At 46.0% G+C, this 23083-nt stretch overlaps 2 protein-coding genes across 8 annotated transcripts in view; one reads left to right on the top strand and one right to left on the bottom strand.

The window, feature by feature from the left end:
* SSUH2 (ssu-2 homolog) overlaps positions 1–23083 on the top strand; it is a 109618-nt gene that overhangs the window by 47121 nt on the left and 39414 nt on the right. For 2 of the 6 annotated variants that reach the window (XR_004312251.1, XR_004312256.1), the window contains one exon: positions 11336–13427. The exons of 2 other annotated variants lie outside the window; for them this stretch is intronic. The gene's annotated coding sequence lies outside the window, so the exon portion shown is untranslated. Of the gene's footprint in view, positions 1–1791; positions 1811–11335; positions 13428–23083 lie in introns of those variants that run through there. 2 more of the 6 variants (XR_004312254.1, XR_004312255.1) reach the window with 2 other exon arrangements.
* The window catches only part of LMCD1 (LIM and cysteine rich domains 1), a 55409-nt gene continuing 49110 nt past the window's right edge, over positions 16785–23083 (bottom strand). For both annotated transcript variants that reach the window (XM_006195354.3, XM_014568277.2), the window contains 2 exons: positions 19187–19402; positions 16785–17445 (listed from right to left, as the gene is read on the bottom strand). In XM_006195354.3, coding sequence (XP_006195416.1) covers positions 17287–17445; positions 19187–19402 — 375 coding nt within the window. In that variant the 3' untranslated portion in view covers positions 16785–17286. The remainder of the gene's footprint in view (positions 17446–19186; positions 19403–23083) is intronic.

Here is a 23083-nt window from a genome sequence, read left to right as displayed (position 1 = left end):
TGTTTCACAGCCAGTCTCCGCTGGTACCCACAGCAAGTGCACAGAGGGGGCAGGAACCAGTTAATCCCATCCTCCAGATGAGGAAACCAAGGTTGGGGAAGGACAGTGACTTGCTGACAGTCACAAACCAGTGCTGGAACCAGGTCTTCAAAGTCACAGCCTTTTCTAAACCCTGGACTTCTAAACCAATAAAGCATGCAAACTTTGGGGAAGTTACTTAATATTTCAGAACCTCAGTTTCCCCTCCGATCAGGCAGGAATGAGAGAATCTATTCTGCAGAGTTGCTGAGATGGTTGAATTAGATGATGTAGATGGATATTAGTAGCTAGATGTGTATGTGTAGAAATAGATATGATAGATCATAACAGGCTTAAGGCATTTGACATGCTGCTGAGAACGCATGAATAACCACCATTACAATAATAATGTTGACTAGCTGATATTTACTGAGCACTTACTATGTTACAGATGAGTTCTATTACTATTTCCATTTTACAGTTGAGAAAACTAACTAAGGAAGTGAGGTAGCTTGCCTGAAGTTACACGGTTTCTACGGTGATGAGGCAAGTATTTAAGATTTACAATAGAAATAAGAATTTTCTCCAGATAATCTATAATATACATAGCTCTGTAGACTTCTGCAGGAAGACCGAGGCCTCAGTTTTCTTATCTGTTCAGTGGGGATTGTCCTGACTGTCAAGGTTGTTGTGACTATTAAATGAAAAGAGTCTGAAAAGCTTTGCGCCTGAAGTGCTGTCCAGCACGAGGACTGCTAGTCTTTGGTTGCTGAGCTCACAGGACCATGGCATTTTGTGTTCGAGGGGATGATGCTGTTTGACACCGAGATACCATTCTTCTGAGTCTATAGGCTGGAAGATAGTATCTTATCGGGGTGAAAGACACACAGCTGACCATCTGGGAAAGTCCCAGGAAACCATTTAGATTAAATGCCTGCGTTTTTGATGCCCTGCTGTTCAAACGGAAGGCCTGGCTTTTAATTTCATTTTTAAATGACTTGTTCAGAAACTGTTGTCTCTTTCCCATTTTGCCTTTAATAACCTGTCTCTTGCCTTAAAATAATGATTGGTGTCACTCTATTGAGGTACATAATTCAAAGGGAAAAAGCAACAGACGTTAAAATTTCTTCTCAGGGAACAAACAAAAAATAGACATACCCTCTAGTCCTCCATCGGTGTTGAGCTATGAAAGAGAAGGAACTTCAGATAATAACTTCTTATAGATTTTTTAAAACAAAAAAATGTTCTTTTTGATTGTGGTAAAACATGCATGAAAATTTACCATGTTACCTGTTGTGAAGTGTGCAATTCAGTGACATTAAGTACACTCACAATGTGGTGCAACTGTCGTCACCATCCGTTTCCTGGACTCTTCTGTCATCCCAGGCAAAAGCTTCATAGCTGTTCAACACTAACTCCCCGTCCCGCCACCCCTCAGCCCACGTTAACCTCTATTCTGCTTTCTGTCTCTATGAACTGGACTATTTTGGGTACTTAATAGAAGTAGATTCACATAACATTTGTCCTTTTGTGTCTGGCCTAGTTACTTAGTTAAATGTTTTCAAGATCCATCCATGTCGTTGCATGTTAGAGCTGCATTTGGTGTCCCTCTTCCCCCCTCCAGCTGCTAAAATTCATGTGCTGAAGTTCTGACCCTCCAAGGTACCTCAGAATATAACCGTATCTGGAGAGTGGGTCTTTATGGGGATAATTAAGTTAGAATGAAGTCATATGAATGGGCCCTAATGACTGTATAACTGATTTCCTTATAAGAAGAGGAAAATCTGGACACAAACAGAGGGAGTACAGAGGGAAGACCAGGAAAAGACACAAGAAGAAGTCAACGAGATCACAGCCCTCAGAAAGAACCAACTCTACCGACACCTTGATCTTAGAAGTCCAGCCTCCAGAACCAGAGAAGATTAATTTCTCTTGTTTAAGCTGCCCAGTGTGTGGTACTTTGTTCTGACAACTCTAGCAAACAGCACGTACCAGAAATTCCTTCCTTTTTATGGCTGAAAAATATTTCATTGTAATGTGGACCACATCTTGTTTATCTATTTATCTGTTGGTGGACACTGGATTATTTCCATCTATTTGTCGCTTTGAATATTGGTACACAGGTATCTCCCTGAGTCTCTGCTTTTGATTTTCTCGGGTATATGCCCAGAAGGAGAATTGCTGGATCATATGGTAATTCTATGCTTAACTTTTTGAGGAACTGCCAAACTCTTTTCTGCAGTGGCTGCACCATTTTACATTCCTACCAGCAAAGCACAGGGGTTCCAATTTCTCCACTTCCTTGCCAGCACTTATTTTTCTTTGGTATGTTTCTTTTTAAATTCTTGTTCCATCAGAGGTGTTAAAATCAACAAGGACTTTCACTTCTGGGATGACTGAGTAAGCTCCTAATAGGCTGATCCTCCCTCAGAAAATAAATTCTGGATAAAGTACAAAACCAATACCTGAAGGCTCTGGAAAGTGCACAAAGTGAGCAGATTTGGAGATGGTCAGAGCCTGAAAGAAGGGACCCAATGCTGAGTAGTTTCCAGTTTTTATGGCTTTAGCTTGAAGGCACGGTGCAGTCGTGGTGAAATGAATAGTTGCTAAAACTCTGATAGAAATCTTGCTATATTTCTGGCCTAGGAACTTGGTTCTGTGGGGCTACTGTGGTCACTGAAGAGGGACGGTGGAGTCCTGGGCAGGAGAGAGCTGGAGGGAAGAACCCCCAAGTTCTCCATATACTCCACAACGTCTCTGGTTGAACACTGAAAATGCACATGCAGGGAGATGTAAGCAACTTTCAGCTAAGACTAAACAAAATCCATTGTGTTTTTATGTGTTGGCTGTAAACAATTAGAAGATGAAATTTTTGGAAATTAAGTTTCACTAACAATTTAGGAATAAATGTAACCAAAGATATCCAAGACTTTTTACAATGGAGGACATCTGCAATACGAGAATGAAAGAAGACCTAAACAGGTGGAATGATATACCATATTCATGGATTGAGATCTCAAAGTTGTTGATGACAGTTTTTCCCAAATTGATCAACGTGATCCCAATCAAAATCCCAGCAGGCACTTTTGTAAGAATTGATGAGCTGATTCCAAGTTTACATGGACTATACTTCAATTTAAAAAAGTACACCAGAAATCGACACAACACTGTAAACTGACTATACTTCAATTAAAAAAAATACTGTTTATGTGGAAATGCAAATGACCTAGAACCAACCAAAACAATTTTGGAAAAGAACAAAGTTTGGGAACTTATTCTACCTGGTCTGAAGACTTACTATAAAATCGGAGCAATCAAGACAGTGTAGAATTGGTGAAGAGTAGACACATGGATCAGTGGAATGGAAGAGAGTCCAAAATAGAGCCACATACATATCATAACAGATTTCCAACAAAAGTGTCTAAGCATTTGGATTGGGAAAGAACACATTCTCTTGGCCAAAGTGGGTCCCAAGGCTAGTGCAGATTCAAGGAATAGGGAAATAAACTCTAACTCTTGGTGGGAGGGTAGCAGAGTTATATTGCAAGGTATGTGAAGACAGGGAGACACAAAGGACTGGAATCCTTCATGGTGAAAGACGGGTGAAGGTCCATCTTTAAGATTCCTTGAGACCACTCATCAGACTACTCTGTCTGAATTTCAGCTCAAAGGCCACCTCCTCCGAGAAGCCTTCCCAGATGTCTCTACCTCAAGGTGACCCACATTTCCTCTTTATCACACTTCCCTGTTGAACTCTTTCATACCTCTTCTACGATCTTGTTTCTTTGTTCAATGTTGGCCTTCATCGTTAGGATTGTAGTTTAAGATGGCTTTCAAGAAAGTGAAGAGAATTGAGGCTGGGAAGTTAGCCAGAGGCGGGGCCATGACAGGTTGAAATGCCCCAGTAAGGAGTTTAGACATGAAGCTGTAGAAAAACAAAGAATAAGAAGTTTGGAATAAGAGCTTGACTTGATAAGATTGTTATTTTCTGAAAGATCTTGTGTCTAGGGCACTGGAGTAGAATTCCTTGGGAGGTGTCTGAAGGGAGAGCTGCAGGGGGCGAAAGCAGGGACGCCTGAGGGCTGCTGTGGCAGTGATGGTGAATGGCCTGGCCAAGGGTCAGGGGCAGCGGGGAGGCAGGTCTCTGAACTCTGACAGGTCAGACCTTCTGATCTGTCAACAGAATACGGACGTTTAGATGTTCTCTGTGGAATCTCACATTTTTTCATTGTTGGCAACGAATAAAATACTTCAACTATGTTGGTGGGGGGTGGGGGTAGGCTGTGGCCTGAGTCCCCGCTGAACAACCTCTCTGCCAAGCATAACATAGTCATGATTTCACAGAAATAATTGTAGCTTAACTTGAATGCCTGGAATCCAGGTTCTTGCTCTGAATGGCTTATGTGTGCAGCCCAAGATACGGCACCTGGGAGACAAGGTCAGGAGGTGGGAGGCGCAAGATGGGGCTGTGAGCGCCGAGGCGGGATGGAGGCCAGCTCTCTGCCCTGGTTTGGAGAAACCTTAGATTCTGGTACACAGTGAATGGTCAAGGTACAGCTCTGCCCCTTCTGCACCTTAGTTTCTTCCTCTGTAAAATGGGAATAGTAAACCTCCTGAGAGCTTATTGGTGGAGAAAACAAGGACACATAGTAGCATATGTGTAATGACCATGGGCTGAGTGCAGCTCTATCCCCTCTGCCTTAGTGAATTCACTTAACAGTCCCAGCCACTCTCTGCGGTCATGATTATCTATCCCCTTTTCACATGGGGAAACTGAGGCACAGAGAAGTTAAAATACCTGTCCAGGTCTCCATGGCTAGAAAGAGGCAGAACAGGATTCGACCCCGACTTCAAGATCGTGCTCCCACCTGCTGTACGCCCCCATACAAATGTGCCCCTCCCGGTCGCTGCCACGTGGTTGTTTGGACAGAGTTTGTATGGTGCTTTTCATTTGCAGCGTGTGTGATGAAAGGCTGAACTTGACAGGACTTGTAGGGGATTCATGAAACATGACCTTTCCACCCTGGGTCTGCATTTCCAGCCTGGGCTCCTGCCATCAGACTTTTCAGAGTCCCTTCCCCCTATGACACCCCTTTCTTGTCCTCTGATTTGAACCATGTGGTCAGATAAATGGTCTGTTTTGCCTTTTCTTCCATCCCAACATCCTTCCTTAAGGAAATTCCAGAAGGAGATGGGTCTGGCGGCGTGGGAGGACACAGGGAGCTTCTGCTCCTGCCTCTCAGGGCTGAGCCTTAGGGCATGATCTGGTCTAGAGCTTTTCCTGCTGGTTCCTGGGAGCCCTGGGGTCTGTGGGGAGGGGCCGGCTATTGCCATCAGCTTAAGGCATAAGCAGATGGGGCGGGTCTCCAGCTGCCTCCCTCCAGCTCATTCTTCAAGCCTTGCATTCATTTATTTCACTTCCAAGGAGGCTGTAGAAAATTCCACTGACATGAATGGTTTGAGAAATGTCTGTTCGTGCCTGAGTGAGCCCAGTAGGTGCCGCTGAAAGTGTGTTCCTCTCAGACCGGATTAGGAGAAAGCCGGTATTTCTTCTGAGAACATCAGATAAGCAGGTGGTGCGTGAATAGGACTCTGTACGACTGATTTACACAAGTTGTTCCCATCTGCTCTTGCATGGGGTCCGCAGCAATCTCCAGGGGTGGGCGGGATGGATGCTTGCACCCCCATCTTGCAGGCGATTTGGGGATGAGAGAGGTCTCGTGACTTGCCAGGGAGCAGGAAAGCCCTGGCTGAGCTCTGGCTTTCCCCCTTCTAGGCCAGTGCTCCTGTGGTCCTCTGTCTAGAACCACCAAGGAGAACTGGGGAGCCCTGGGGACCCCAGAGAGGACCCTGGCTAGAAAAAGTCTAGGCTAGTGATGTGTGTGGGAATACTCCATCCTCAAATGAGCTGAAAGCCGTGGAGAACCAGCAGATGCAGGAACAGTTGAAAAAGCAGGGCACAGAAGGAAATTTAGATTTATAAAGAGAACTTCTGTTTGTAAAGATAACTCCTGGTCTCGTAATTGGAAGAGGAGGACTCTGAAAAACTCTTTTTTTGATAAACATCTAAAAACATCTTAATTCAGTAATCTGTAGGTTATTTAGCATTCACATAAAGCTCCAATAAACAGCGTTATACTGGATTCATAAGATGAGATGGGAGACATTCCTACTTTATTCTTTGAAATAGTTTGTGTAAAACTGATATTACAGTAGTATTTGGTATTTTCTTAATTGAAGTATAGTCGATTTACAATGTTGTGTTAGTTTCTGGTGTATAGCATAGTGATTCAGTTATACGTATATATATTCCTTTTCATATTCTTTTTCATTGTAGGTTATTACAGGATATTGAATGTAGTTCCCTGTGCTATACAGTAGGACCTTGTTATTTATCTATTTTATATATAGTAGTTAGTATCTGCAAGTCTTGAATTCCCATTTCCTCCCTCCCCAATTTCCTCCATGGTAACCATAAGTTTGTTTTCTGTGACTGTGAGTCTGTTTCTGTTTTGTAAATAAGTTCATTTGTGTCTTTTTTTTTTTTTTAGATTCCACATGTAAGCGATATCATATGGTATTTTTCTTTCTCTTTCTGGCTTACTTAGTATGATAATCTCTAGGTCCATCCGTATTGCTGCAAATGACATTATTCCATTCTTTTTTATGGCTGAGTAGTATGAATGGAGAAAGCTGGGACTTAACCCTGCCTAACAAACCCTCCTAAACAGCCCTCGTTTACTGTACTTTTCCCTGTTATCTTGCTCGAACTTGCCGCCTCCTCCTCCTCCTCCGAGAAGCCCACCGGCCTTGTCCTTTGTTTAGCCTAAGACTGTCCAGGAGCCTCATTCATCTGACTGCGTCCTTGAGCTACAGTTTTCTTTGTGAACTCCCTGTGCATGGGTATGAAATTAAAATATTTTCCCTCTTGTTAATCTTTCTTTCATTAGTTTGATGGGGGTCCTTTGCCAATGAACCTGAGATGGATAGAGGGAAAAAGAACTTTTTTCCTCCTTTACACTAGTCTGCAACCAGGGCCCAGATACCAGGGCAGCAGAGAGATAGGTGTGGTGAGCAGAGCCTCAGAGTGGTGTCCTAGTTGCCAGGAACCTCAGATTTCCTCTAAGTAGCAACCAGGACTGACTCCTCCAATGGGTCATTTGGTTCTGGGGTTCAGTGTGAGCTGTGTTTCTTCTTCCTGAACCTTTTCCTGCAACACTGCAGCTAGAGTGTTTGCAGAAGAGGGGAAGGAACCAGATGTCTGGCCTCAACTTATCTGGGAGAGGGGGTGACAACCTGTATTCTTCCTCATAGGTAGGAAACCAGATGCTACCTGTGACTCTAATGTAGTCACTGGAATAGTCATGCAGACCACCACCTGGTTACCTGTAGGTGAAAAAGAAAGAAAGGGAAAAGAGCCACCTAATTCTTAAGAATTCTAGAAAGTAGCTCTAATTCTGCATTATAAATGAAACAGACAACATTCACATTTGCTCTGTTTCATATTATTTTCTTTCCTCTTGGAAAGTTTCCTTGCATGGAGGATCCACATGGTGTCATAAAACCTTTGGAACTGGGCTTGCCCTTGGGATAGAAAGAAGTTTGCTAGAGTGAGCAGAGTGAGATTGGTCCCCAGGTCACTCTCCCTAGGAAACCGATGGCCGATGTTTAGGGCCATGTGCGCATTCTCAAGTGCAAGTGCCTTGCTGGACAATGAAAGGCAATCACAATTTGGGCAAAATCTGGAAGATCTCGCCCTACCTGGCACATGGGCAGTCTAGCAACAACTGAACTGAAACAGATACGTGCTCCCATCAGAAAGCACTTGAGCCTCTGAACGTGGAAGAAGAAATAAGAGTCAAAAGAAATGCTGGCGTCCAGAGGCCAGTGGTGGACTGCCAGGTCTTTTCTGACTTCTCATTAGTGCGCAGGATGTGTCTCTGGAGCCAGGTAACCTGTTGTTCCGTCTTCCAAAATTAGGTGTTTTCGTTTTAGGCTGTGGTGTTTCACCTGGAACGTTTGGCATTTCCTTCTAGGCCCCCATTTTAATAATCGTTTGATTTGGGAAAAAAATGCTTTCTTTAAAAAATGAGTATATAGGTGACCCACTTCCTCATTTGGAGTTTGTGATAATTCAGTCAATACTGAATTGATTTCCTTTAGGAAAATTACACTGATCATATACGGTAGGAAAGCTGCTTTGGGGAGAGTAGGGTTGTGGTTGGAAGGGGTGGTTTCCACTGATCTGGTGTCACCTCATCCATGGATTTTAGCTCAGTTTGCATGACATCCACTTGAGTGACAACTTTATTGAGGGCTGGAGGGCGAAACTCTCCCACGGTAATGTACATCGTTACTCTGAGCTGAATCCCCATTCTCAGAATGTGGTTTTCATTTAATGTGTGTGTTTTTTTTAATTAAAAACATTTTTTTGGGAGTGGTGGAAGATAATTAGGTTTATTTATTTATTTATAATGGAGGTACTGGGGCTTGAACCCAGGATCTTGTGCACGCTACGCACATGCTCCATCACTCAGCTTTACCCCTCCCCTGCTTGGTGTGTACTTTGGAACCGAGGAAACAAGATAGTGAACCTCCATGCTCCCTCTCTATAACTCACAGAGGACAGCACTTTACGGACTAGGCAAAAGGCACGTTGTGTTTTTAAAATCCTGTTTCAGAAGTGACGGTATAAACAGAGGCCGTCCCCCAGCCCTGTTTGTGTAGTCAGCTAGGGCGGGGCTTGGTGAACTGCGGCTCCCTGGCCACGTCGGGCCGCCCTCCAGTGAAGTTTCATTGGAACCCAGTGTACCCTTTGTTGCTGTGTTGTCTGGGGCTGCCCGCCCACAGCAGAGGTGAGCAGTTCCAGCAGAAGCCACGTGGCATGAAAGGTCTAAAATATCTACCGTCCAGCCCTTTACTCTGCCGACCCCTGGTCTTCGATGGGCGGATGCAACCTGGTTGCCCACAGAACAGTCAGAGCTACAGTGTGTTTTGCTGGTGTGTTAAAAAGTGAAGTAACTAGTGGCCAGACCAGCAGCTTGGCCCCTGCTGTTGGCATCTGGCCGGCTTCATGCCCATCCCTCGTCTCCTCTGTGTGTGTGTGTGTATGTGTGTGTGTTTGTGAAGCAGGATGCTGAGAGGTCTCAGTGAGGAGGTTGGCCACACCGGGGCATTTGCCAGGAGGTCTTACATAGATTAGAAATAAGCAAAGTTTACTGATGGACTTTAAAAAACTTACAAAATTTTTTAAAAATCAGAAAACCAAAAACATTTGCAAATCTCAAACTCCGACTTGCAAATGTTAACCACTGTGTATAAAAATAAATAAAAATATACATTTCTTCCATACAGCACAGGGCACTATATTCAATATCTTATAATAATAACCTTTAAAGACAAAGAATATGAAAACAAATATATGTACGACTGGGAAATTATGCTGTACACCAGAAATTGACACATTGTAACTGACTTTGCTGCAGTTTTAAAAAACCCAACAAACAAACCAACCAACCAAAACCTCTTTCTAAGAGTAGAGGAGACTGCAATTAAGCCATCCTCTTCCGGGGTCCGCTGTCGGGTGACACAGCAACGGTGATGCTGAAGGCCGGTAGCTACTTCCTGAGCCCTTACTGTGTGCCAGGAGCTGCCCCAGGTCTTTAAGCATGCATACGTGCATTTAATCCCCAGAACAACCCTATAAGGCAAATGATATTGCTGTCCCCAGTTTATAAGGGAGAACCCTGGGAACAAAGTGAGATGACTTATCTGAGCGACACAGTCGAGTTGGTTTAGAATTGCACTGCGCTCCCCTACCCGCTCGGTCAGGGGTGACGCTGCGCTGCCACGTGTGTGGGATCTATTTGGCAGGTGAGTTCAGAAAGACCAGGCCTGCTGGTGGCCTGTTTGCGAGGAGGCTATGGCTATCTTGGGAGGGAAGTCAAGCTGGGATTCTGCTGGGATGCAGGCATGTCTGAGCAGATAATTGTTATTTGTTACTCTCCTTTGATGGAGTTTGACTCCTGTGGTGCAGGGACCATGTCTCCTTTGTCCACTGTTGTATTTCCTAGGCCTGGCACCATGCTGGGGGCATGGCTGGTGCTGGGTAAATGCGTAGTGAATGAATGGATCAAAGAATGAACTAGTGAGGGAGTGAGTTGCCTGTTGTTCAGAAGACAAACTGTGGAGTCTGATATAAGTACGATCCGTTCAAAGGCCACGTCAGTCATGTGGTTGGTTGAGACTCTGAACATCTGGAGGTCTGCCTGGAGGAGGCAGAGTTCCTGCTGAGCCTTGAAGCAGAGGCAGCAGATGGGTGGCTTTTGAGTGGGAGGAAGCTGAAAGCTCAGTGTTTGCAAACTCTGGCCCAAAATGTCATGGACACCTCCCCTGCAGAGGGGACCACACAACATACTGAACAAACACCTTCTTCCTTGGCCTGGGGCTTTGGCTGGAGGATATTCTTCTGTCTGGCTTTGGCACCAGATGGTCCCCTTGCATTGGCCAAGGATGCCTGCCCATCCATTGGCTCCTGCTCCTTCTCCCCTTATCAGCTGAAGATGAACTCCACAGAGCTCTCCTGTCAACCGAGCACAAACTATTCCCTTGTAGGGCAAAGGCTTGAGATTCTTTGCAACAATATTTCATAATTTATATATTTGATTAAAAACCAGAACCCGTGCCAGGAGCCTGCATGATCTAGCACATTGGGATCATTAGCGGCTTGTGTCACTCTTCTATTTTAAAACTTTCCATATTTGAACTCATGGAAGTACAACCTTCACATTTATTAAACTTTCCCCTAAAAACAGTTTAGCAAGTCTCCATCATCTTTCATAGAATTAAAAAAAAAAAAAAAGAGGTCCCAATAAAACCCTTTCAACATTTCCTTTAGGGAATACCATTTTATTTAGACCTTAAAGGCATTTGCCTTTTGTTGCCAGTAATTAAAAAAATAGCAAGACAAATGAGATTTTTTAGTAGCAGGATAATTACTTCAAGATGAGCGTTGTGACTTGGCTCCTGGACCCTGGCTGTTTGCGGCACCCCTCCCAGGACCCTCAGGAGCCTGCATTCCCCAGTCCCAGGGCTGTCTTTGTCCTTAGATTCCTTGGGCTGGTTCTCTTCCAGTTTCCCAGATTGCTCCCTCTCTGTGCTTTGCCCCTGCAGTTTTATCCACCCTCGCCTCTCTTTGTCCAGAAGGACACCTCTCTTTGCCACCTCCAGTTCTAACAGGGACTCTCTTTTTGACAAGAGGCCTCTTTCCTGTCATTTAGATGCGACTGTCTTTTCAAATCTCTTCTCTTCCCCTCAGGGGCTGGCTGGTTGGCATGTGATCCAGGCACTGCCTGTCAGGGTACCCCGGCTGTCTGGGCACAGTCATTGGTCGAGGGATGGACACGTGACCCACCCAATCATCATCATTCCCTGAAAGCCTGAGAAAGACACTCCCTTTTGACTGGGCTCACTGGCTCCAAGGGCAGAAGTGACCTTAGCTGGGTCTGGTGGCCACATCTGCTGCCCCCCGCAGGTGCACCTGCCTGAGGATGAAGCCAACATGGAGGAAAACAGAGGGGAGAGATGGAGAAAGGGAGCAGATTCTCAGCTACACAATTTGAACTGCTGGATCCAGTTGTCCCTAAGGATGGCCCTTCTCTTGGACTTTCTGACTAGAAAGAAGATTCTAGAATGTGGATTCCCTCCAATTTTTTTTTTTTTTTTTGAGTTTGAACTGGTTTGCCTTGGACTTCTCTCACTTGGATAATACTGGCTGGACAACACTTCTGCCTGTAAGTCCACATCCTTTCTGTTGTTAAAGAACCGGTGTTGTCCCAGACTCAGACCAAAAAAACACCATGTGCTGGATGCCTACAGGTGCTAATATCATAGAAATGAGAGAATCAGACCAAGAGATCATTTTGCTTCAAACTAGTAGAATCTGACTGAACACAAATGGTGGTTGAGACACAGGGGCAAGCACACTTCTTCCTTCAACAGCATCGTCTCTGGTCTTGGCTCGTTCAAGGCAGGGGTGTGTGAACAACGTTCACGTATGCTGTTGTACTGTCTCTACTTGCGTGGAACATTCTCATGTTTGAAGCCAAACTTTTGGAGCCAAAGTCTGATAACCCAGTGAGTCAAGAGCTCATGTCACTCTCTCTTGTGTCCCCCGGAGACTTGATTAAACATCCAAATGAAACAAGGAATGTCATGGCCTCAGAAATGTGTGATCCACTCAAGCTGAAATGGGAAACATCTTAGGTATTAGTCACATTGTTTTTGGCTACAATTAACAAGACCTCACTAATGAGAAACTATATGGTGAGGAAATGTAATACACAGTGGGGAAATGTATTGTCCAGAGCAAAGAAGAAGGAAATTGGCTCATGTAACAAGAAGCCCAGAGGTGAGTTCACTGGCTGGATGACATAACCAAGGACCTAGGCTCTCTTTAAGTGTCACCTATGTCATCCTCAGCTTATTGGCTTGGTCCTCTTGTCTCCTCAAAGTTCAAAGATGGCACCAGGAGTTCCAACCCAACAGCAGCCAGCTTAAGAAGATGAGACTTGAGAAATGGCTGAGTCCAGAACTGGGGCAGGGAAAGTACACAGTGAGCTGAGAGCGCCTTACTGTGCCAGAGTATAAAGCTCAACAAATGATGGGAACATGTCAATAGAGCGCCAGCTTAAAAGAGCTTCCATTGGCCAAATGTGGGACAGTTTGGGCATCAAAATAAATAATGATAACAACAGATAATAAACAACTTATTAACATAGAAACCCATAATTCCAAACTGATAGAAATAAATGAATACATACATAAATAGGGAGAAAACAGAGCTTTTCTGTATAGTAGAACCCTAGCAAACATTGAAGGAATGATTGAATGAAGTAGAATCAACATTTGGCAACTCTAATTGAAATAACAAAATCAGTCAAGAAACCTCATTGGATACTAACAACCAGTGGGTGGGATTTTGATGAGGAACAGGATTAGCATAGTCTCAGTGTACCTTCCCACAAAATACTCATTAACTACAAATGGAAAAAGAGTAACTTTACAATGGGAAAATCTAGCATAATCCGGTGTTTAAAATTAATACCAACACTAATGGAAGAAATAAAAATCTTGTATTATCTGATCGGATGCGATGAAAGAAAACAGTATCCCTTCTGTGGCTTTCCTACCGAAAATGTGTAACCTGAATCTCAATATGAGAGGGTATCAAACAAACCCAATTTGATGGACATTCTACTCAATAAATGGCCTTTTATCTTTTAAGATGTTGAGATCATAAATGTCAAGGAAAGAACTAGGAACACTTCCAAATTGAAGAAGACTCAAGAGACTAGATAACTAAACGCAATGCATAATCCCAGACTGGATCTTTTTGTTATAAAAAGACATTATTGGGACAATTGGTGAAATAAGGATTAGGTGATAGAACATTAATCCCTAATTTTGATGGTTGTTTTGTGGTTAGGGAGGAGAATGCCCTCGTTTGTAGGAATTACACCCTAAGATATTCAGGAGTGATGGGCATTGTGCCAGCAACACCCTCCAGTGGTTCAAGAAGACAGATTCTTTGTTCTCTTCTCATAACTTTTTTTTTCTAGTTTAAAATTATAGCAGAAGAAAGAGAAAGTAAGACTTTTCTCCAATGCATTTTTTTTTCATTAAAGAAGAGAACTTTTCTAAGCTGCTCCCCAATGGTGAAACACCACTGGCCAGGCTTGAGTCATGTGCCCTTTCTCCAGCTGCCAAAGAGGCTGGGAAAGTGAGTGTGTTTTGTGGGAAGTGGGCTTGTCCCACAGAGAAGAAGGAAATGGGGCAGAGAATGGTAACACGGAGGCAGCCAACCTGTCTGCCTTGGTCTGAAGTGTTTACACTTAGGCTCTCTTGAACCCAGTGCCATTAGCGATAGTGACTCATCCAAGGGCCCTAGGCTGTTTGTTCCTTCATTTAGTTGCTAGATGTTGTTCTGAGGATTGGAGACTAAAGATCATGAGACTGTTCCCTCAAGAAGTGCATCAGGGAGCCTTTCTCAAACTAATAATTATATAGCATGGTCGAATCAGTTCAACTGATCACAGTAATCACTGTAACATTTGTTCTAATGGCGGTACTGGGGAATGAACCCAGGACCTTGTGCATGCTAAGCACTCCACTGTACCACTGAGCTGTTACCTCCCCACCCCAACACTGTAACATTTAAAAGCCCATGTCCTTCCAATTCTGGTACAGACTCACTCAGCTAGGGCAGCCCCATGGGAGAGGCAGCGATGGAGCCCAGTGCGGGGAACTGCAGGGAAAGGGAACAGCCGGAGCAGCGCACAGAGGTGGGGAAAGCGTGGGATGTGCAGAGAGACCTGCATGCAGTGCACTTAGCTTCTGAAAGGGGAGCAGACAGCAAGGCGGGTTGGGGCCAGGAAAATTAAATAATTTGAAGGCAAAGCTAAGAAGCTTTGACTTTCTCCTATGTGTGCACAGGGAGCCCCTGAGTGTTTTGGAGAGGAGAGTGCATGGGGAGGTCTGTGCTGCTGAGGACCCCATCTGAGAGGTGGGTGGAGAGGGTAAGGTCATGGCAGGGAGGCTCACTATGAGACTGTTGTCATTCTAGACAGAAAAAGTTCAAGGTCAAACATAGCCTTGGGGATGGAAGGAAAGGTGTGGGAGAGAAGGGACTGCACTGAGTGATCATCAGATGGGAGGAGGGGTATCTGAGAGGACTCAGGGGTTCCAAGTGCAAGGTGGGTTTCATGTGGTAGACCCTGGGAAGGCAGGAGTGTGCTCTGGGTGGGGTCCAGTGGGGATGTCACTCCAACCCACAATGGTGTGGTCAAAGTCACCAGGACAAAATCAATCAGTTATCATACTGTGGTTTCAGCAGAGGAGAGGTCATGTACCTGATAATCTCTCTGTCCAGCCATCACCAACCCCTGCTTAAAAGTCTTTAAAGGCTCCCCCTTGCTTCTAGGACAGAGACTGGTCTTTTCTGTTGCTCACAAAGCTGGTGAACCTCTTGTGCCTCAGCATCCATCCTCCCTCCCTAGACCTGCCATACCAACCTTCTTTCAGTCCTGTTCATGGGGCATGGTCACCACTCTCTCCAACAGCAATTAGTTTTGAATAAGCTGGTGCTGTTTTAGCCACAGGGCCTTTGCACATGACATCCATGCATCCATCTTTGACCATCTTCCTTTCCCTCTTTGTCTACTCAGAGTCTACTGTCCATTAGATCTCACTTCAGGTGTCACTTTTCCAGGAGCATCTTTCCTGGCATCCCTCAATAGGTCCAGTCTCTCTCATTTGCTTTATAGGGACATATTTCTCCACCCTGGCCTTTAGAGCATCTGCAGTAGCTATAATTTTACATCGTCTTGTGAGAATATTTGCCCAAAGCCCATCTCCTGCACAGACAGCCAAGTCTAGGGGTGATGTTCTATCTGTGGGCAATGAGCCCCCTGCACTCAGCATGGGAATTGGAACTCTAGGGCTCAGTGGGTATTTGTGAAAGGAAGGAAGGAAGGAAGGAAAAAAGGAAGGAAGGAAGGAAGGAAGGGAGGAAGGAGTGAACATTCCATTGGTACTTCAGGAAGGGACTGAGAAGCAGCTTAGGACATACAGAATTTCAGTAGAAGAAGTTTGTCTTCAAGTAACCAGCACAGAACAAGGTGGAAGGGGAGTGGTCTGGATCCAGAGGAGTTTCTGAATGTTGAAGAGAAATTGGGAAACAGAAATCCAGAGCAATGAAGGGTTTTAAGACCAGAAAGACAATTAAGCCCTGTGTTGGAAGGACTCACATGTCAGGGTGGGGACTTGGCTCTTCACTTGAGAGGCAGTGTGGAGCCAGGAAGGATGAGCCCTACAGCTTCTCTCTGAGAAGGTGGGCGTGGCAGAGAAACCGAGGGGGCTGGAGAGAGAAGCTGGGAACAAAACCACCTTGGGAGGATAGCACAGTAGCTTTCATCAAACTTGCGAGGCACGTGAACGGGGGTCGCGTAGGTGAGCTGATGAGAGTGAAATTTGGGTGGTGGAGTGAAAGGAACTGGGCAATAGATGGGAAGTTTAAGAAAGAGAGAAGGTCATGAGTGACCAGGACTGTGGCTCCCAAGACCCGTGATGTTTCACCCTTATGTCCCCAGGAGAAAAAGAAATGTCTTTTCTCAGAAAGTGTGGGAAGGAAACAAATTCAGGGGCTGTAAATACTCAGAGTGGCCATAAAAAGAGAGAGAATCTCGCCCAAAGAGCTATTTATTCCATTTGACTCATTCTGTATTCAGCTGGCAACATTTAAAAAATGGAGCAATTTCTCATAAAATCTATCTTCAGGTCTGCCTGCACTGGTCCCCGTGTCTCACGTGGCACCCATTGGTTGAGCTCAGGTGGTCCTGTTTGGCTGCTCCGAACACTCTCCCTGGTCTGCCTTCCAGAGCGGTTCACTCATTACCTGCCTGGGCTCTGAGATCCGCTAAGTTGGGTCCTTGCTCCCCAGGCAGCTCATCAGTTCCCAGGAGGCAGCTCTTCGGTGTCCCATGAAACACGACACTCAAGTTTCTGTCAGTGCCATGGGGGTTCCAGGAACTGAGGGATGGGGGTTCTGCCCCCAGGACCTACAGTCCCCAAAGAAGTCTGATGAGACACAGCTGATGAAGAGACACACTCGTACTGAGAATGCCATCTGCCAGCACCAGCATTCAGGGTCCTGGGGCCAAACAGACACCACGAAATCACTGCCAGGGGTCAATAATGAGATCAGGATATACACGAACTTTGTAAAATTTTTATTGATATGTTTATCATGCCAAAACCTTTTGATTTAAAATTCCAATTCCACTTGAAAAGGAGGCAACAAATGGTTGCTGGGATCCCAGGCTGCTCCTGGAGGAGCCCCCACGTTCACGCACAGTCTACAGCTACGTGATTTGACCACTCAGAGTTGCATTCTGGGAATCTCCTCCTGGAGATCCCTTGCAGGATGTCACCTAGGTCTTTAGCTGGTGGCTGGGAAACAACAACAACAACAAAAACACAATAACTCCATCCTAAGACTTCTCAGAGCATCTCTGGCTTTCAAACTTGACCCTCAAGGATCCACCACCACCCAACCTAGAATATACTTATAGATATATATTCCTGCTGAAAAAAAGAGCACTGTTTTTGTTGCTTGCTGGCTGTCTCCCCAGACCCTTAGGATGGCCTCAGCACACTGGGCTCCCCTTCCTGGTGGGATCCTGTGGATCCCACCTGCGGGTGGACAGCCGTTCAGGAGCGTTTCGACTTGCTGCATGTTGGGCACAGAAGCTGACCCTTGGTGACGATGTATGCTCGGCCACCCAGCTGCTGCTCACAGCCCTCGCAGACGAAGTGCTTTCGGTGCCAGGACAAGTCTTCCACGCGCTGGTAGTCCTCCGAGAATATTATCTGGGGAGGGGAGCAGAAGAGACGTTCAACTCAGGTTCTGCCCCTATTCGACCACGTGTGGAGGACAAGCTGGAAGATGGTGGTCCACCCTCCCCCAGTCTTGTTTTGACCTTTAAATGCCTCAGTGGAGACATAAATTGCAGGCAGTAAGTACAGTATTTGGTGAAGGTCATGGTTGCATCTTAGCTTCTCAGATGGAAAAAAAAAATCCTCTGTTATCGGCAGGTTTTACGTTTCTAGCATCTGTGATACTCTTTGGGCCAAATCCAAAGCCCGGTTGTGTTCTAAGACGGGATTACATACTCCAGTGAAGACAGCCTAAGGATAGCTGAGTGGCCAACAGGCAGTCTTCAAGAGCGGGAACACCCAGAGTCACGTGGGCTTGGAATAAACTAATGCTTTGGGGCATCTGGACCATCTGTGAGGACCACAGAGCAGAAGAGCATACTGGTTAAATGTGCCTTCTGATGTGGGGGGCAAACAGGAAGCAGGTGTGAGTGTTCACTTAAGTACTTACCAGCTGCATGACTGGACAAACTACTTAACCTCCTGTGCCTCAGTTTCCATGTCTGTGAATGGGGACATAAACATGACCCATCCTGCAGGGTTTTATGAGTGCTATGAGTGTTGCTACAGATGGAGTATTTGGAATGGAAACAGAGACAAAGTCAATGCTGTGTGATGATCATTGACCTCTCTGAACTGCACTTTTCTCAAATGTAAAGTGGAGAGTGGTTCTCCCTCCCTAAAGGGCCGTAGGATCTGTAAACAGCACATCCCATACAAAGTCAGTGGCGCGTGAGGATGAGGAGGTGTTCCTGTGAGCATACTGTGGTCCCTGCAAAAGTGAGGGGGTGGACCAGGCCGGCTGACAGCGCTTTCCTTTCTTTAATGTCCTTGCTCACACAGTTATGAGACAGGAGGATTACGGGGCCTTAGCTTCACGTGGAGACCGATACGTGCAAGGTGGGAGAGGGCAGGCACTGGCTCAAAGTGAGGAGGACATTTCTGACCCTTGTGTGTGCCAAAAAGGAAGGTGGTGAGTTTCCCATCACCAAAGGCAGGCCGACAATAGTTATCAGTATCATAACTGTTATTGTCACTGTTAGCACAACTTTGAGTTGCTCTAGTGTGAACCCATATTGGAGAGCTGAACCCTTTTCCTAGCATCTCTGACTGTTACATTGTGTTATGTTCATGTCACTCTATTATATTCTATCATCTTGTATTACATTATCCTAAGACTCACAGCAGCTCCCATTTATTAGTTACTCGGTCGATCCTGTGCCAAGCATCTTCACGCATGATCTCATTTATCCTCAGAGCAAGTCTTTGGGATGGGCACTGGTCCCCTCCCATTTTATAAGTGATACAACGGAGGCACAAGAGTGAGGTACCCGCACGACTCACAGATGCAGTGGTTTGAATGTGGGCAGTCTGCCTCCTGGCGGGCAACCCATCATGTTCTTCTGATCTCTAACTCAGTGCCGGGTGTTGTGCCAAGGAGAAGTCCTGACAGGTGCTCTGTGTCCAACCCATCCCAGCAGGCCCATGGGCAGGAACTCATTTCTGCCCCATTTTGCAGATGGGGAAAGAGGCTGAGAGCATGGAGGGAGATCTGAGCCTCAGTTTTCCTATCTGTGGATCACACCATTAGTGAAGCCACACTCCCCGGGGCCTCTGGGTCCTGTCCCACTGTTGTGGGGGTCCCCACCCCACCGTCAAGCCCCTCCGCTCTCACCTCGTCACAGCCCGAGCACCGGGGCCGCACGCTCTCACAGTAATGACGGCCACACCAGGGCGCCCCGTCCTTCCAGAAGTAGATGAGGTCCACCAGCGGCTCAGAGCATTTGGTGCACACAAAGCAGGCAGGATGCCACTGCTTGCTGTAGCCCGCCCTGTCCGAGTAGACCACGGGGCTGTCGGCAGGGGCCGCTCCCTTGCAGAACTCACAGACCTAGAAGGGCAGGGAGGACCCCCAGGACACAAGATAGTCAGGAGTGCATCATGACACGGGTTTGAGTTTCAACGCCAGTCTCCTTACTTCCTGGGTGACCTTGAGCAAGTTCCTATGCCACTCTGTTCCTCAGTTTTCTCAGCTGCAGAATGGGATAGTAACACTGCATACCTAGCCAGTTGTTGTGAGGACTAAAGTACTTGCTTAACACAGTGATTCTCAAACTTTTTGTTCTCAGGACACTTCTATACTCTTAGAAATTATTGAGAACCCCAAAGAGATTTTTTTTGCATGTCAGTAACAGCTACTGATATTTACCATAAGAGAAATGAAAGCTGAGAAAAAATTAAATAATGATTAAGTCATTAAAAAATAATAAACCAACATATTAACACAAATATTTGTAATTAAAAATAACTGTATTTTCCAAAATAGAAAAATTGAGTCGGAGAGTGGCATTGGCTACATTTTTGCAAAACTCTAATGACAACCTCAGCAGAGGATTTCTGGATTCTTACGACTGTTTTAGTTTTTCATCCATTGCGTTGTGTTGTTTTCTTTGAAACAGATGAAGAAAATCTGACCTTCCACTGATAAGAAGTTGAAAAAGGCAGGCATTGTGACGGCCCGAGTTGACTATTATTACTGTATTATGAAAGCCTGTGCTTAATTATATCGTTATATTTTGAATTAAAAAAAAAAAAAGTGGGCATTTATTTTCTCTCTAGTCCCATAAAGTACTTAGGTGATATCACCAGTTTCGGCTCTTGGCCAGCCACCCCCACAGGATGGCGGCCACCCCTGCCTTGATGTGAATACTCTGTCTTACTCAGCATCAATCCTTCATCAGCCCAGATAGAGTTACCGTTTTGCTATGTAAAGACGAGTAGGCCTATGTTCAGAGCCTAAATACTTAGTATTCTTTATGCACTTTAATGGTATACTTAATATACTCTGTATAGGAAGAGGACATAAAAATGAACATGGTGAAAATTGGGGGAGAAAAACCATCTGAAAAAAATGTGCAGGTACTGACAGCGGTCCCTAAGCATAGTCGTGGTTGAGCGCATGTCCAGATGGGGGATGTGTTTGGTTACTTGCTCCTGGCTGCCTGACGGTGTTCCTTCGAACGTGCTGGATTTGTGGTTTGGGTTTTGCCCATAAGAATGAAGGGCGTGAGTCCTTCAGCAGAGTGAAACCCTGTCCCTCTGCGCGTGACCGAGCCCCAGCTTGCCCGGCTCTCATCAGAGGGTCTGAACCAAAAGTAGGTGATGGTCCCGAGCTCATAGATGGTCACATTGCTTCATCAGAGCTGGGAAGTGTCGACTCTCTGGCTCGGGCTGTTGAGAACCAAGTGAGTTTTCTGTCTTTCTTTCCAAATTTCACAGAATGAAATTTCCAGTCCCTTTCCTCCCACACAGAAGGGACTTACTGTCCATCTACCACAACTGTCTGGGGATCATCAAGATATATCCGAGGGGCTCCTGGCTCCAAATTTCCAGATGCTGCTTAATGCAGAGGTCGGGAAAGGGAGGGTTTATAAATGCACTTGGATGTGCCTGGGGGTTATCGGCAGCGGCCCCTGACCCACAGAAGGAAACAGAGGGATGTGAGGTCAGAAAGGCGTGCGGGGGGATCACGGGTGGCTTTGAACCATGGAGTCACAGTGGGCTAGGACTTCACTCTGGAGGGAATGGGGCGCTATTACTAGTTCCAGAGGCCAGGAGTGCTGTGTTCTGGTTCACACTGTGGGGAGGTGATTCTGGGACAACTGAAAGGGCCTTGTTGGGAGCCTCTCTCTGTGGAGCATCTCTGTCCTCATTGTCCCCCAGCATCCCTGGCTCTGTGCCCCATTCCTACCAGCAGGCAGCCCTTTTTTTAAGCAAACAGTGTCACTGCCATTTTACTAAAACATGATGTCAGGGTAATGGGCTCTGTCACACGTGTTAGGAACCAATTTCTTCTTGCCTTTGAACTATTTGCCATGCCCCCTTCCCTGTGGTCTCAAAGGATGAGATATCTGATAGGACCCTGGCTCTTCCAGCCTGGGGGACCCTCAGCCACCAGGGGCAGCCTGGCAAGCAGGAGTCAGAATGCCCAGCCTGCTGGGGTCTTAGGGTCCTGGCCCTGCCTTTCTCTGCACCAACTTACTCTCCTACAATCCTTAGTACTGAGGTTTACAGCTTCCAAATTGTAGTGAATGGTTGAGATGGGGGCTAGCTGTGTGACCTTAGGTGAGTTACCCAACCTCTCTGGGCCTTAGTTTTGTTTTTACCCTGTCAAAAGGGAATACTAATAATCATACTAATAACATCATAGGTCAGTTGCATGGATTAAATGAGATAAGAGAATTAATGAGCTTTATAAGGATTCAAGAATAATTAGCTCCCGTTATCCCTACCCAGCCCTCCTTACAGAGGAGAAAGCTGAGGATCAGAGGAGCCAAATCAGTTTCCCAAGATGACAAAGACGCACTGAAGGGAGAATCTGCTTCTGGCTGGGGGCCTGGATTTCTTCCAGTAACAGCATGAGTACATAGACTGGCAGGAGGTTGTTCCTCCCACCCATGAGCTTTGTGCTTTTCCATCTCTGTTCTCTCTCTGTGCAAGTCCAGAGAATCAGATCATGCGAGTTGCATCATATGTCACCACTGCAGACTCGGCTACAATATGTCCCTGGCTTGGGGGGCCTCCTCCTCTCCCTTTGCCGTCCCCTCCCCCCCACCTGCAAGACGGTTTCTCAGACTCAAGTCTGCCCCAGCATCCCCTAGACGTTGTTCAAACAGACTGCTGCACCACCCCCGCCCTGGAGTGTCTGATGAGTAGGTCTGGGAGGGGGCAGAGGAATTTGCGGGTTCCTGGGGGGATGCTGGTGTGGTCAGGGGACCACGCTTTGAAAACCTCTGTCATAGAATATTTTTAAATGACCTTATAAATAAACTCAGCAAAAATGACATCACCGGTTAGGTTCAGTTACAGCAAAAGCCAATTTGAATTCCTGGGATGCTTAAATCCTAGACTATTTTGAGAATGACCAATGTGGTCATTCCGAGGCAACTTCCCGTGTGGAGGAGACAGTGTGGTCAAGTAGAAGTCCTCTGGGACTAGGTTAAAAGGGACAGAGAAGAACACTGCTCATTAGCATGTCAGTGGGTTCTCATTCATACTCCCAGCTGTCTAAAACCAGAGCCTCCGCACGAGAATCAGTCCAGCCTTTGCTGCGTAACCTAGTTTTCAGACTGGTCCCCCCCACCCCCCGGGGAGATGCTGTAGCACAAACCTCTCACAGGTAGAACGCACATGACGTTCCTCCCAGTGCCTCTGAAGTTTTGCCCTGTTCATGTTCAAATGGTGAGAGGTTCTTAATCACAAGGGTCTGAATGAAAGAGTTTGTTCTGTACTTCGGGCTTTTGTAAATGCCTGCTTTGACAAAGCTGAGGAGCATTCTAGATTCAGCTGCCTCAGAAGCTCAGACCCTGCCGGGCTGGGGTTCCCTTCACCGTGGTGTGTGGAAGTGATGCTGGCAACTTCTTGCACCCTCCTCCACCCAACAGGGTGTCTAATTCTCGCTTCTGTAGAATAGAATGTGGTGAAGGATGCTGTAAATTCCTGAGGTAGGTCATCAAAAGCAACACAGCTTCTGCTTTCTCAGTACACACACCTTGGAAGTTCTAGATGAACA

Source organism: Camelus ferus, chromosome 17 (genome assembly GCF_009834535.1).
Source record: "Camelus ferus isolate YT-003-E chromosome 17, BCGSAC_Cfer_1.0, whole genome shotgun sequence".
NCBI lineage: Eukaryota > Metazoa > Chordata > Mammalia > Artiodactyla > Camelidae > Camelus > Camelus ferus.
This window is presented reverse-complemented; position numbering and strand designations above follow the sequence as displayed.